The sequence below is a fragment of the Mobula birostris genome, chromosome 30 (genome assembly GCF_030028105.1).
Source record: "Mobula birostris isolate sMobBir1 chromosome 30, sMobBir1.hap1, whole genome shotgun sequence".
In the NCBI taxonomy this organism is placed as follows: domain Eukaryota; kingdom Metazoa; phylum Chordata; class Chondrichthyes; order Myliobatiformes; family Myliobatidae; genus Mobula; species Mobula birostris.
Genome location: NC_092399.1, coordinates 6,923,316 through 6,938,838, shown reverse-complemented (window position 1 = coordinate 6,938,838; position 15,523 = coordinate 6,923,316). Strand labels below are relative to the sequence as shown.

The following is a 15,523-nucleotide window of genomic DNA, read 5'->3' as shown; positions in this document are numbered from 1 at the left end:
ACCCTGACTGGTAAGACAAAACAGTTACAGAAACAGCAATGAAGAATCCTACATCTGAGTGTGACGGTATTCCTGAGTCTCCACCCAGGACTTGCGTGACTGACAGTAGTGAAAACTGAGAGGAAGCTACTGACACGATGAAGGAAGCCCTGAACACCGACAGAGATGAAAGACCTTCATGGCTGCCCTAAGCAGACAGTGAGTAAGTGACAAGTGATACATTTGAAGAAGTTCGCCGAGGGCAGGACTTGAATGGAGAAACCTTGGAGGACAAATTCACCGCAAGTGACAGTGGATGAGAAAGGTGCATCGGCACATTTGCTTTTGTTGGATGTCTCAGTGAGTACAAGATTCGGAATGTCATATTATAGCTGTACAAGACATCAGTGAGACCAGGTGGAGTTTTGTGCACATTCCTCTCGCCATTCCGTAGGAAGGCAGGATGTGATTAAGCTAGAGATGGCACAGAGAAGATTCACAAGGATGTTGCTTGTACTGGAGGACTTGTGTCATGAGGAGAGACTGGATAGGTTGAAGCTATTTCCTGGTGCCTAGGAGAGAGAGGGTAATCCTATAGAGGTTCATATAATCATGAGGGACATAGATACGATGGATAGTCGCAATCTCTTCCTAGGGTGTGGGGGGGGTCTAAAACTAGGGGGCATAAGTTTCAGATGATTGGAGAAAGATTTAAGGGAGATCTGAGATGCAGCTTTATATGCAGAAGCCGGTCTGTATATGGAAGGAGCTGCCAGGGGAAGGAGTTGAGACAGGCACAATCACAATATTTAAGTACATGGATGGGAAAGGTCTAGGGAAGGGGTTCCCAACCTTTTTTATGCCATGGACCAATACCAGTAAGCAAGAGGTCCATTGGGAACCCCTGGTTTAGATGGATATGGGTCAAATGCAGGCAAATGGGACGAGCTCAGGCGGGCACCTTGGTCGGCACGGGTGAGTTGGGATTGTCCTTGTTTTCGAGCTCTGGAACTCAATGACCCTAAAGGTGCCCAAGGAATGTAAAACGGGGGAAGCTTGGCTGGTTGGCAGGAGGCAAAGAGTGGCCAGTGTTCCACAGGGGTCAGTGTTGGGATTGCTTCTTTTCATGTTCTTTGTTGATGATTTGGATCACGGAATGGATGGCTTTGTGACCAAGTTTGCAGATGGGGCAAAGGTAGGCAGAGGGGCAAGTAGTGTTGAGGAAGCAGGGAGTCTGCTGAAGGACCTAGACAGATTGGGAGAATGGGCAAACAAGTGGCAGATGGAATGCAGTGTAGGGAAGTGTATGGTCATGCACTTTGGTAGAAGGATTAAAGGTGTAGGCTTTTTCTAAACGGGGAGAAAATTCAAAAATCAGAGGTGTAAAGGGACTTGGGAGTTCTTGTGCAGGATTCCCTAAGGGTTAACTTGCAGGTTGAGTCAGTGGTAAGGAAGGAAAATGCAGTGTCAGTATTCACTTCGAGAGGACCAAGGGTATAAGAGCAAGGATATAATGCTGAGGCTTTATAAGGCATCGGTCAGATGGCACTTGGAGTATTGTGAGCAGTTTTGGGCCCCATATGTAAGAAAAGAAATGCTGACATTGGAGAGGGTCTAGAGGAGGGTCATGAGAATGATTCTGGGAGTGAAAGGGTTAACGTTTGAGGAGTGTTTGATGGCTCTGGGCCTGTATTCACTGGGGTTTAGAAGAATGGGGGGCGGGATCCTATTGAATATTGAAAGGACTGGATAGAGTGAAGTTGGAGAGGATGCTTCCTATAATAGGGGAGTCTCGGATCAGAGGGAAAAGCCTCAGACAAGAGGGAAGTCCATTTAGAATAGAAATGAGGGGGAATTTTTCTAGCCAGAGGGTAGGGAATCTATGGAATTCATTGCCACAGACGGCTGTGGAGGCCAAGTCATTGAGTATATTTAAAGTGGAGGTTGTAGGCTCTTCATTGATCAGGGCGTCAAAGGTCACGGTGAGAAGGCAGGAGAATGGGGTTGAGAGGGATAATAAATCACCCATGCTGAAATGGTGGAGCAGACTCGATGGGCCGAATGGCCTAATTCTGCCCCTATATCTTATGGTCTAATGATTTATCAAATGGGAAGAAGTACACAATGAAATTCCCAGGAGCGCTGCTTTTAAATATAAAAATAATGAATTGGAAATGAGTGTACCAAATACAGTTTCCAAATTTACACATGACAAAACTTGGAAGTGGACTGAAGTGTTGGGAAAGTGGTAATGGGTCAAGGAGATATGGTTGGTGTATTGGGTCGATAGATGGGTGATGAAATTTATTGCTGTGAAATTTGTTACATTTTGAAGGAGTTTTTAATATTGTGAGGATAGAATTCCTGAAGAGAAACGAGAACAGAGATCTGGCGTGTTTGCATGTAATTCATTATAAGTGGCAGGTTGAGAAAGTAGCTGAAGCAGCATGTTTGGCTCCGAGCTTTACAGACAGAGGCACAAAGAAATAGAGCAGAACAGTCCAGCTGAACCTTTACAAATCACGTGTGGACACTATTGTTGTACAATGTCCAGTTCTGAGTGCCATGCTCTGGGAAGGACGTGCAGCCTTTGGAGGCAGTGCAAGAATGATTCCAAGGATGGACAACTTTGGTTATGTGCTGTAGACTGGAGGAGCTGGATGTTGTTCTCCTAGGGAAGGAGAAGGTTGTGAGGAGATTAGATCGAGGTCACTCCTGCTCCCTGTCACTCATGGACCTTCTGCGCACTGCTGGTGTCTTCAGCAGTGGGGACAGATGCAGGGTGTCCATTGGGTTAATCTGCTATTTCTTTGTCCCCTATTGCTACCTCACCAGCATTATTTTCCACTGGTCCAATATCAACTCTTGCCTCCCTTTACTCTTTATATAAATGAAAAAAACTTTTGATATCCTGCTTTATGTTGTTGGCTGGTCTGCCCTCATATTTCATCTTTTCCCTTCTTATAGCTTTTTTTAAAGTTGCCTTTTGTTGGATTTTAAAAACTTCTCACTCACTCTTGCTACCTTGTATGCCATTTCCTTGGCTCTTATGCAGTCCTTGTGGGAGAAAGTTGGTTAAAGGGAAGAGTAAACAGGAATAAGCAGCCCAGGTAGCTAAAGCTGAAGTGGAGAGATTAAGGAAACAGTGCCATGTTTGAAAGGCAGCTCTAAATGTGGTACATACATGAAAAGAAAAGTAAGACTGGCAATCATACGAAGTGTGTAAAGCAGATACAAAAGTTGCACGGTCAACTTGCTGCACAGAGAGGAATAATAAGTGCTTTTGGATTCCGAAAGGGGGGAGAAGGATGGATATAGAAATATGGATTGGAATGATTTAGCTATATAAGACCTTGGTCAGACCCCACTTGGAGTACTGTGTTGTGTTCTGGTCACCTCACTACAAGAATACTATATATGTGGATGCTATAGAGAGAGTGCAGAGGAGATTTACGAGGATGTTGCCTGGATTGGAGGGCGTACCTTATAAGAATAGGTTGAGTGAACTTGGCCTTTTCTCCTTTGAGGGGCAGAGGATGAGAGGTGACCTGACAGAGGTGTATAAGATGATGAGATGCATTGATCGTGTGGATAGCCAAAGGCATTTTCCCAGGGCTGAAATGGCTAACACGAGGGAGGCTTAGTTTTAGGTGCTTGGAAATAGGTACCAAGGGGATGTCAGGGGTAAGTTTTTCACACACAGAGTGGCGGGTGCGTGAAATGCACTGCTGGCAACGGTGGTGGAAGCAGATACAATAGGATCTTTTAAGAGCCTCTTAGATACATGGAGCTTAGAAAAATAGAGGGCTTTGCGCTAGGGAAATTCTAAGCTGTTTCTAGAGTAGGTTACATGGTTGGCACAACATTGTGGGCCGAAGGGCCTGTATTGTGCTGTAGATTTCTATGTTCTATGTATTTAAATTAGTAAGGAGACAGAATAGATAGAAACTGTTCTCACTGGTGGAGGGAGAGCCACAAGGATTCTTTAATAGACTGTGTTGAATACAGAACCGGGGTAGTAATAGAAACAGTAGCACTCAGAAGGGAGCTGGGTAACTGAAAAGAAAGAAATGACGGGACTATGGTGAATGGACGGGGGAAATTGTCCAGCTCAAGGGTTCCCCACCTTTTACATGTATGGACTTGTACCATTAAGTGAGGGGTCCATAGCACCCAGGCTGGGAACCGCCGTCTAGCTGATTTCTCTTACGTAGAGTTGCTATGGACTCAATGGTTGAATATCCTCCTCCTATGCTGCGACCGTTACGCGATTCTGAGTCTTTTGCTTGGGCACGGTACACCTGTTCGAAAAGTAATGCTAGATTTCATTGTAGTGCTTGCAAAACTGAGCTGATGGGTGAAAGTGATAAATCTGGGTGGGCGGGATTGTGGTTTCTCGTGACGGGGCTGATGAAATCAGTTCATTCGTCCATTCGCCATGTGCTGTGTGGTATAGCATGGTGATCTACAGAAGTGGTTTCCCATTGCTTTCTGGTCAGTCTCTTCACAAGACGGTGACCCCGGCCATTATCAATACTCTTCAGAGACTGTCTGCCTGGCGTCAGTGGTCGCATAACCAGGACTTGTGATCTGCACCAGTTGCTCAAACAACCATCCACCACCTGATCCCATGGCTTCACGTGACCCTGATCCGGGGGGTTTGGGTGCTAAGAATATGCTATCCTTACCCAAGCATGCCCTGCAGGCTAGCGGAGGAAAGGAGCGCCTTACACCTCCTTTGGTAGAAATGTATCTCCACCCTGCCTTCCAGTGGGTGGGAGAAACAGCTGTGGGGGTTTGGAGGGAATAGCGCACTCTGGGACAGTATGTTCATTTTAGTCCAATACGGATATCCTGCTGACATAACTTCTGGAGAGCTGGAGTTGCATGTCACTGGTCTGTGTGTAATGTTGAGTGTTTGTTCCCTAGGAGGATACTTGTGAGGATTTTGCAATTTCATGCGCGGCCTGAGGGATGTAAGAGTTTTCAGAGTGAGGCTGGTGATGACGGTCAGCTGGTAAGCTTGCTCTCTCTCACACTCGCACTCAGCCTTACACTCACATTCTCCATCCTCATCTTCCACGGTCGCAGTTGATGTTCAATGTGCATCTCCTGCGCAGCCACTGTCATTGGCAACCAGGTCTCAGCAGTAGCCCAACTTCCTCTTATGAGAATCCAGCCTTTTTTCCATCCCAGATCTTCATGACTGTTTATTCTGCTGATGTTTTCCATTTGTCCTAATATGAAATCTCAGCTCAATTCCGAAGGTAATTTATTTCCTTATGACCTGCCATTAGTGCTCAAAACGGGGAAATTTGCAGCTTTCTAGAGAGTCATTTTCACAAGTAACAGCATGGACACCGAAGAGCACAGTACATATGAGGAATAATATCAGCACTTCATAAAGGGTGAAATTGGTTGTCGGTCACAACAAATGCCCTGTTCATTTATCTTCAGCTGCTGTACCTGTTTCCTCTTTGGCTACTGGTTGATTAGCCTGAGATTTAAATTAAAATAGTTTATAAATAACTTGCTTAGCACCGTTAATGAGTAGAACCTCAAAAGGCATTTTGTAGAGTTGATGCCAAACAAAATCTAACACCAAATCACTCAATGATCTAAAGAGGAAGTACTGTACTTATTCAGGGTTGGTAGCCTACTGTGAATTAAAAGGTGGTGAAGAGTCTGGTTCAGGCTCAGGGATGTATTCAGCAGTGGAGCTGGTGGTTGAGAACCAGAATTTACTTTAGATACTGATGTTGTGGCTTCAGTCTTCACAATATCTGGTTGGAGGTTATTTCTGGAGTTCATCTCTGGATGTCAGGCAAGCAGCCATATTATTCAGAAATTGTTCTTGAGTTGTTGGAGTTCGATGTCGCCAGCGTGTTTGTGTTTACAGAATTGTGGATAATTGACCTTTAAGCCCTGGACTGAAGCGGAGAAACTGAAGTTTGTGCTCTGACAGGAAAGTGGTATGCACAGGATTGGCCAATCTTGCCTCTGATGGTTATGTGATGCTTGTTAAATGTTAGAGTAGTTAGTACAGGTGGAGCGTGCATGATATCAAAAGTCATTGCTTTCAGGGAAGGGAAAAGGTGCTGACAGTGTCCCATGTGAGAGAGTGTTTCTTGTCCTATCTCCTAACAGCTGAAGTTGGAAGTTGTCTGGAGTTAACCCATTGCATATTTTATTTTATTTAGAGGTACAGTGGGGAACAAGCCGCACCATTCCAGCAACCCACTGGTTTAGCCCTCACCTCATCACAGGAGAATTTATAATGCCCAATTATCCTACTAACTGGTATGTCTTTGAACTGTGGGAGGAAGCTGGAAGCACCCTCAGATTCATGGGGAGAACGTACAAATATCTTACCAACGGCACCAGAATTCTGACACCCTGAGCTGTAAAAGCATCGTGCTATCTGCTATGCCATCATGGCGCCCTTCTTTTCTGTACCATTCCAACCTGCAGCTTTTATCCTCACAAACCTTGTAAAGCTTAATTTGGCTGCATGACTGTTCAGGATGTAAGTTTATATTATTGTGGTGATGCTGATATTTGATTTCAGGACTTGAAATCGAACCTAGATTTGATACTAAGGTTTGACGGGAATCTGCTGTTCAGACCTTTTGAATTTTTTCCACTTTAGACCCTTCATTGCTCGGAGTTGGCCACGGGTATGGTGTCCTAGCTGTCTACTTGATACTGCCAGGGCAGTACGATATGGAGAGCCAGCTGTTGCCCATGCCAGGCAGAAACTGATACAGTTTGGCACCAGCGGCAGGAGTTGGAGTTGTCAGTCAGCATTGAACTCAACGTAAGACTGCCTTAGGGACTCCAGCCCCAGATATTTCCTTGAGGTTTACTCCCAAAGCCTTCCCCGTGAGCTGGTACAGGCGCAAGGCAGAGGAGGTTTGAGATCAGCGTTTTCCCTCTACTAGGTGCGTTGCCCGAAGTGACTGGTTTTAAGGTGCCAGTAGCCCACCTTTGCCCCTTCTCCTGTCAGTAGAAATGGTTCCACCAGGCTCAGCAACTAAGCAACACGTGAAGACCAGGAGCTGGACTCGGTTGTCAGAGGCTATTTGAGACGCACTCCATGGGGAGCGTTTAATAGGTAGTGGGAGCTTGTCCCCATTATCACCCTGCCCCCGGCTATGACTACCTTAAAGAACCCTTTTTTTCCACTGTTCAGTTAGATAATGACAGCAGAGTGGTGCAGTAGTTAGTGCTGTTGTGGCAGAGCTTCAAGGATTCGGGTTTGAAATTGAGCTTGCGTGCTGTCTGCGTGGAGTGCGTTCTTTCTATCATTCAAAATATTTCCTCTGGCTTCTTGGTTTCCTGTCTTATGAGACCATAAGCCATTGGAGCAGAATAAGGCCAATCGGCCCATCGTGTTTTCTCCACCATTTGATCATGACTGATCCATTGTCCTGTCAACCCTGTTCTCCTGCCTTCTCCCTGTAACTTTTCATGCCCCGACTTACCAAGAATCTATCAATATTCCCTTTAAATACACTCAATGACCTGGCCCCTAAAGCTGCCTGTGGCAACGACCTCCACGGACTGACCACACTCCGCCTCGTCTCCATTATAAATGGACGTCTCTCTTTTCTGAGGTTGTGCCCTCTGGTATTTGACTCCCCACTATAGGAAACATCCTCTCCACATCTACTCTATTTCAGCCTTCCAACATCCAATGGGTTTGAATGAGACCTCCCACCTCCCCCATTTTTTCTAAATTGCAGTGAATACAGGCCAGGAGCTGTCAAACACTCCCCATGTGATAATCCTTTTAAACCTAGAATCATTTTTGTGACCCTCCTCTGAACTCTCTCCAATATCAGCATATCCTTTCATAGATAAGGGGCTTAAAACTGTTCACAATACTCCAAGAAAGGCCTCACCAATGCTTGGGAACCCTGCCTGAGGAATCCCAAGAATCTTTGCACCTCAGTTTTTGAATTTCCTCCCCGTTTAGAAAATAGTCTACGCTTTTATTTCTTCCTGAGGCTGTATTTTGTCTGCCACTTCTTTGCCTATTCTCCTAATTTGTGTAAGTCCTTCTGCAGCCTCCCTTCTTCCTCAAAACTGCTCCACCTATCTTGATATTGTCTGCAAACTTTGCAACAAAGCCATCAATTCCGTCATCCAAATCATTGACATATAACGTAAAAAGAATCAGACCCAACACAGACCCCTGCGGAACACTACAGGTCACCGGCAGCCAACCAGAAAAGGCTCCCTTTATTCCCACTCTTTGCCTCCTGCCAGTCAGCCACTGCTTTATCCATGCTAGACTATTTCCTCTAATACCATGGGCTCTCAGCTTGTTACGCAGCCTCATGTGTGGCACCTTGTCAAAGGCCTTCAGAAAATCCAGGTATACAGCATCAACTTTGTCTATCCTGCTTTTTATTTCTTCAAAGAATTCCAACAGATTTGTCAGGCAAGATTTTCCCTTAATGAAGCCATGCTGACTTTGGCCTATATTATCATGTGCTTCCAAGTAATCCAAAACCACATCCTTAACAATCACTGAGGTCAGGCTAACTGGTGTACAATTTCCTTTCTTCTGCATCTCTCCCTTCTTGAAGAGTGGAGTGACATTTGCAATTTTTCCAGTCCTTCTGAGCCATGCCAGAACTTAGTGATCCTTGAAAGATAATTACTAATGCTGCCACCAGCTTTTCAGCCGCCTCTTTCAGAACCCGCGGGGGTAGCCCATTAGGGCCAACTGCACTCACTTCTGCCCTTTGACACTCTGGGACATCCAGCATATGCTAGTGTCTTCCACGGTGAAGACTGATGCAAGATACTTATTCAGTTCGCTCACCATTTCCTTGTCCCCCATTACTACCTCTCCAGCATCGTTTTCCAGTTGTCTGCTATCCACTCTCACCTCTTTTTCACTCTTTGTATATCTGAACAAATTTTATGCTAAAGATGTGTTGTAAGATTAGCTGACTATTAATATATTTGGGTGGCAGTAGAATTAGGGGAGACTGTATGGCCAAAGCACAAGGAAATAAGTGGCAGAATGGAACAGATGAAAGCCTGAATTTGATGGGCAGAATGGTGCTCTCTGCCATTGGGAAAAAAGTCCAAGATCACAGTTCATCTGTATCATAGGCTGACATTTCTAACTTGGCTGTTTAAACCCTTTGCCTAACAACAGATCTTGCAATTTCAGATTTTCAAGGTGTAAATAGACCCAAGACGTTATCATTATTGTTAGGAAATTGTTCAGATTGGATCCCCAGAATTGTACAACACAGAAATAGTCTCTTCAGCCCATCGAACCCATGCTGACCGTTGCACCAATCCATTCCAATCTGTCTTATACCCACATTGCATCCACAGCCTTCAATGCCTTGGTGATTCATGTTTCTCAACTGTTATGTGAATATCTTCCTCCACCACGTTCTCAGCCGGTGCATTCTTGATTCCAACCCCTTCATCTGTGGGGAGAATGTACCCCCTCTGGTCCCCCTAGAGCAGGGATTCCCAACTTTTTTATACTGTGGGCCAATTGTGAGGAGAGACCTTGGTGAGGATGGTTAGGACCCATGTGCAGGAGTATCCAAGACCAGAATCAAGACACAAAACGAGTTTGAAACAAGGACAGGGTTCTAAACCAGATGCTAGATGAGACTCCAAAGTAGAGTTGACAATTGAGCATTGAACCTCAGTTCAGATGCTCTTTAAATATTAAAAATCCTGAAACCAAACCATGGCCACAAATTAGTTGGACAGGCCTGAATCTTTAAAGGGCCGTGCCAGCTATCCATATTCCGGAGAGTTAGAGCATCTAAACCCCAGAAGCTGGTGTGGTCAGATGTGTAACATATTACCAATTGCAATAAGCAAGGGGCCCGTGGGCGCCAGGCAGGGAACTCCTGCCTTAGAGTGTGAAAAAGGATGAGTATTTATCTTGTCTATTTCCATTATAATTTAGTATACTTCTGTCAGATCACCCCTCTGCCCCTTTGCTCCCGGAGAAAACAAAACTGGCCTATAACTGAAAAGTTCCCATCCAGGCAACATCCCAGTGAATCTCCTTCATCAGTCACATCCTTCATGTAGTGAGGCCACTAGAACTGTACACAATACTCCCAGTGTGGCCTAAGCCATGTTGAAAATTTGAAACGTGATGCCCGCCGCCCTTATATCCTAAGCCACAGCCAACGAAAGACAAATATGCTAGAGGCCTCGCCACCTTCTCCACCTCTGCTGTTACTTGTGAATTTTTACCCTCGAGGTGCCTCTGTTCATCAACACTCCCTAGGTCCCTATCACTTACTGTGTATGTCCTACCCTTGTTTGCTCTACCAAAACTCATCACCTTGCGTTTGTCATTATCGAATTCCATACACCATTGATCTGCCCAACTTTCTAAGTTCATCTACATATATCATGCTGTAACCTTAGACACCACTGTATTTTGAATCATCTGCAACCTGGTTAATTATGCTTCCTACATTCATATCCAAGTCATTAATACATATCACAAACATCAAAGGTCCCAAGCACTGACCCTTCTGGTGCCCATTGGTCACAGAATTCCAAATAACACTCCACCACTCTCTTTCTTCCATTATAAAGACAATTTTTGATCCACATAGCCCGGCTTGGCTTGGATCCCTTGGACAAAAATCTTTGGAAGCAGATTTCTCCTCCCCTTTTTGTGAAGTCGCTCCTGTAGCAGTTACTTGAAAGCAAATCAAAAACAGGGTGCTTGATGCTGTACAACGCACTTCCCATCAGCAAATTCCCAAATCGAAAAAGGTACGTTCGACTCTTTATTACGAAACCAGCAAAGGCGAACCATCTTGCAGCAATACAAAACTAGCAAAACTAAATCAGCGATGTATCGGTGTAAATAGTGGTCTTATCGCATAATTAGCATTCTAATTAGCAAAATAATGAAGTTACCAATCTTAGCTTTCAACAAAAAGTAGACTAAACTAACAACTAAGACGAAATATGAATATGTAACTATACTCATTTACTTCTACCACGTCCCAAACCTCGATTACCTTAATAAAAATGCCACAAACTAGAATACAGGCAGCAAATAGATACATGGCTCCTACAACTCCTTAGCTTTGATGTTCAAGTTCTGACTCCATCTTGAAGTCCTCCACACCACTTACTGTCTTTCGTCTACTATACTTTGGTGTCAAATGTCAATGATAAATCTGTTTCTCAGTAACCTTAGGCATGGACACTGGTCTGAATGTCGTGCTGTCAGAGTCAAACTTTCAATGGGACTGACATTTCCATGCGTCATCGTCCTGAGTCTCACTGATTCTCGTCCTGTTTCTATTCTGCTAAGGGTATTGCTGGATGTGCACTGTGCACCCACTCACTGGAATTTTAAGACCATTGGGGGATAGGAGCAGGCCATTCATTCCCTTCAGAATCAGATCAGGTTCAATGCCACTGACTGACAGTAGGCTGTGAAATTTGGTGTTGTACGGCTGCGGTACATTGCGATATATAATAATAAAGACTGCAAATTACGTTAAGAAGTATATACTGCACTTGTATTCCTCCCTGATAACATGTCCTGTGTGATGGAGGTCCTTAATGATAGATGCCTCCTTTTAGAGGCATTGCTCCCAGAAGATGTTCTGGGGTGTAGGGTGCTCTCTCTAGACATGTTTACTTCCTCCAGAGGTGAAGCACGCTCCAATCTCTGAGGTAATAATTTTATTTATTTTTATTTTATTTAGAGATACAGTGTAGAATAGGCTCTTCCACGTTGCCCAGCAGTAATAAAAAACTAACCAATTTTGTTTACTTACTTATTTATTGAGATACAGCATGGAATAGTCCCTTCTGTCCCTTCGAGCCACACCACCCAGCAATCCCCCAATTCAACCCTAGCCTAATCACGGGACAATTTACATTGACCAATTAACCTACCAACCGGAAACCAGAGCACCCGGAGGAAATCCATGCGATCACATGGAGAAGGTACAAGTTCCTTAAAGGCAGTGGCGGGAATTGAACCCGGGTCTGTAAAGTATTGTGCTAACCACTACACTACCATGCCACCTGGTAATTTAACCCTAGCCTAATCACAGGACAATTTACATTGACCAATTAACTTACTAACCGGTACGTCTTTGCACTGTGGGAGGAAACCAGAGCACCCGGAGGAAACCCACGTATTCCGCGAGGAGGACATATAGACTCCTTACAGGATAGAACTCTGATTTCCGCTGACCTGGAGCGCTGTAATAACGTCGCGCTAACTGCTACGCTACCATGAGTTGTTGCGGGCATGTATAAAACAAACTGCCAAGGCTAGTGATTGCAAACCAGACCAAATTGCTGAAATCTGTGGAGAGTGAAAGAGTTAATGTTTCATCCTTGTTTTAAGAAGTTAACTTGGTGCCTACTCAAGGAAGTCTCAGTGCCAATTCTGAGTGATCCATATCTGATCATTGTTGCAGAAGCTGTGAAGATGGAAATGATGATCTTGAAGATTGTTCCCAAAACAGACCCTTGTGCGTTTCAGAGGTTTCTCTTGGTTATTTTTATTTGTTTATTTCCAGGCTCCCTTCCCGTAGACTACTACTCTCTTGCTACTACCCTGAGGCAACAGGGTAGTTTCTTACTGACAATAAGCTCTTCCCAACAATGACTGGGTTTGCTTTTTAAGACCGTAAGGAATAGGAGCAGAATTAGGCTACTTGGCACACTAAGTCTACTCTGTCATTTCATCATGGCTGATTCATTCTCCCTCTCAGCCCCAGTCCCTTGTCTTCTCCCCATACCCTTTCATGCCCTGACTAATCAAGAATTTATCAGCCTTAAGTATACCCAATATCTTGGCCTCCACAGCTGCCTGTGACAGCGAATTCCACAGATTCAGCACTCTCTGGCTAAAGAAATTTCTCCTCATCTCTATTCTAAAAGGATATCCTCTCCATATCTACTCTGTTGAAACTCTTCAACATTTGATAGGTTACAATGAGGCGACCCTTCATTCTTCTGAATTCCAGTGAGTAGAGTCCCAGAGCCGTCAAACGCTCCTCATATGATAGGCCTTCCAACAGTGACCGATAGAAGTTAAACTCTGAGTTGCAGAAGTTCTCTGTGGACCTTTTTCCTTCCAATAGAGTGCCATGACTTCGTAGGGGTTAGTGCGATGCCATCACAGCTCGGGGCCCTGAGCTCAGAGCCCAGTTCCAGCATCATCTGTAAGGAGTCTCTGTATGTTGTCCCTATGGAACGTGTGGGCTTTCTCCAGGTGCTCTCATTTCCTCCCCAGCCCAAGGACTTATCGAGTAGGTTAGTTGGTCACTGCAAATTGTTCCATGAGGTTCGGGTTAAATCGGGGTTGTGGGGGTTGCTGTGGTGGTGCAGCTCGAAGTGATGGAAGGGCCTGTTCCACGCTGAATAAATATATAAATAAAGCCGAGAAACATTTTCCTCTCAACTGGTCCACTGAGATAATTAAGCTATTGTAAGCATGTAAAAACATACGGTGTTACAGCAATGTTCACTATATAGTTAAATAATCTTTGAAATGAGCTGTAGTCCTTTGTGGGTTGAATACCATTAATAATCACATCCTGTTTCTTGTGCAGTTTTTGAAGCATCAGCTTTGTAGGATTGTTTCTTAATATTATTAAAGGTTTTTTTTTTCTATTTTTCATTCTCCTCTCCAATTTCTTTAAACCCCGTGCTCCTTCCTCTGTTCCCTCAGTGTAATCAAGGACTTAATTTTCAAGGTGCTGTATTATCTTACCAGAGTGTGCCCACTTCCCTTTTCCAGACAAGTCTGTGTGTCCTGAACAAAACCATGCCAGAGAAGTCAGACGGCGCTGTGATCTGTGCCATCGAGCCCCCTGGCCTCATCAAACCTGCGCACGCACAAGGAAAAGGTACGATACAGCTGATATTCCAGCAAGCAACGAGGACAGTTTCTTCCCCCAGTGCATGAGCTATTTCTGGATTGAACCATTGGATTCCTGTGGACCTTGGACACTCCTGAGGTGTGAACAATGGCAGCAACTGCATGCTTTGACCAAACGCATAGCTGTGTCACCATTGCTGCTTTTATTCGGAGAAAGACAAAAAATTTTAGTACCAAAGATCACCTGATCTATACAGATTTGCGATTTAATGACTAGAATTTTTGTAGGAGAGATCTGCGTGTTCTGAAATGCCAGATATTTGGACAAAACAAAACTTTTGCTGCAGGTGTGCAGTTTGATATTGTTCTGAGTATAGATAAGTATGGAGCATTGATAACTGTGACATTGGGATGAGCTGATTGGATTAATATTTTTCATTTGCTGATTTTTGAGGCAAAATTTGAAATAAGCGATCTGGGAAAATCAACTAGATTTTTAAAATATAAATGTTCTTTGGGAAATCAGTTCATTATTCATATTGCCAGATAGTCACATAAACGTAACCTTCTTGCTAGAGAAACAATCATTGGTGCACCTTTGTGGTAAAGTGTTTTGCTCCAATAATGTAGTTAATTACTATCAATGGGATGAATATTTAAAGATAGTAAATAAGCACAATGTCAAAGCAAGGTAGAAGCTGCCAACTACACTGGATAACAAAGATTTTGCTTTCTGAATACTTTTGGGTGTACCTAATGGATTTTGGCCTGCTGGTCATGAAAATCACCGTGAAACTTCTCTATCATGGACCATTTTTTAAAAAATTGCCTATATTTGTTATTTCAATTCATAATTCAAGTCAGAATACTGATGCCAAGATGAGGGAAGGCATTTTTGTTGCTCCACAAATCAAACAGTTCATCAATGACAGGCAATTCGAAGAGCTTCTAGTGGGACTGGAGAAAATCGCATGGAAGGCATTCAAGGATGTTGCTCAAAATTTTCTTGACAATTACAGAGCACGTAGCTGGTTGACAACATGGTTCAAGCATACAAGACCATGAAGTGAACATGTCACTAAAGGTTCATTTACTGCGTTCCCATTTAGACTTCTTCCCTGAAAATCTTGGCCTTGTTAGTGACCAGCATGGTGAAAGGTTTCACCAGGACATTGCGGTCATGGAGAAATGGTATCAGGGCAACTGGAATCCATAAATGCTGGCTGGTTATTGTTGGACACTTAAGGGAGAAGCCTCAGACACTGAGTACAAATGAAAACCATCAACAAGCTTAGTTGAACTATTGCAAAGCGTCAACACCGTAATGCAATTAAATGCATTATATTCAATAAAAGTTCATGTTTTGTGTCTCCAAATTCCTACGTGATACAAATAGTCTGAAACTATATTTGTGTCCAACTTCAAGTGAACTATCATAAACAAAAAAAAAATTCTGAGGAAGCAACACTTACAAAAAAAATTGTTGTCCAGTGTTATTAAGTGGATTAGTGACAAGTATATTTACTCACCAATATACCATAGATGCAGTGAGTAACTAAACCCAAAGCTTTGCCTATGTGAATGCTGCAGAATGTTATTCACAATAAGTTAAAGGGAGATCTGAGAAAAACCTTGAACTGGCTGTATGCTTGATGCAAACAAGTATTCTTCCAC

The 15,523-nt window shown here is 43.8% G+C and overlaps 1 protein-coding gene across 1 annotated transcript in view; it reads left to right on the top strand.

Moving 5' to 3' along the window:
- The window catches only part of zdhhc18a (zinc finger DHHC-type palmitoyltransferase 18a), a 51,953-nt gene extending 36,771 nt beyond the window's left edge, over window positions 1–15,182 (top strand). The window contains exon 8 of the mRNA XM_072247410.1: window positions 13,769–15,182. Within this exon, the coding sequence (XP_072103511.1) occupies window positions 13,769–13,936 (168 nt within the window). The 3' untranslated portion in view covers window positions 13,937–15,182. The remainder of the gene's footprint in view (window positions 1–13,768) is intronic.
- The last annotated feature ends 341 nt before the right edge of the window (window positions 15,183–15,523 follow it).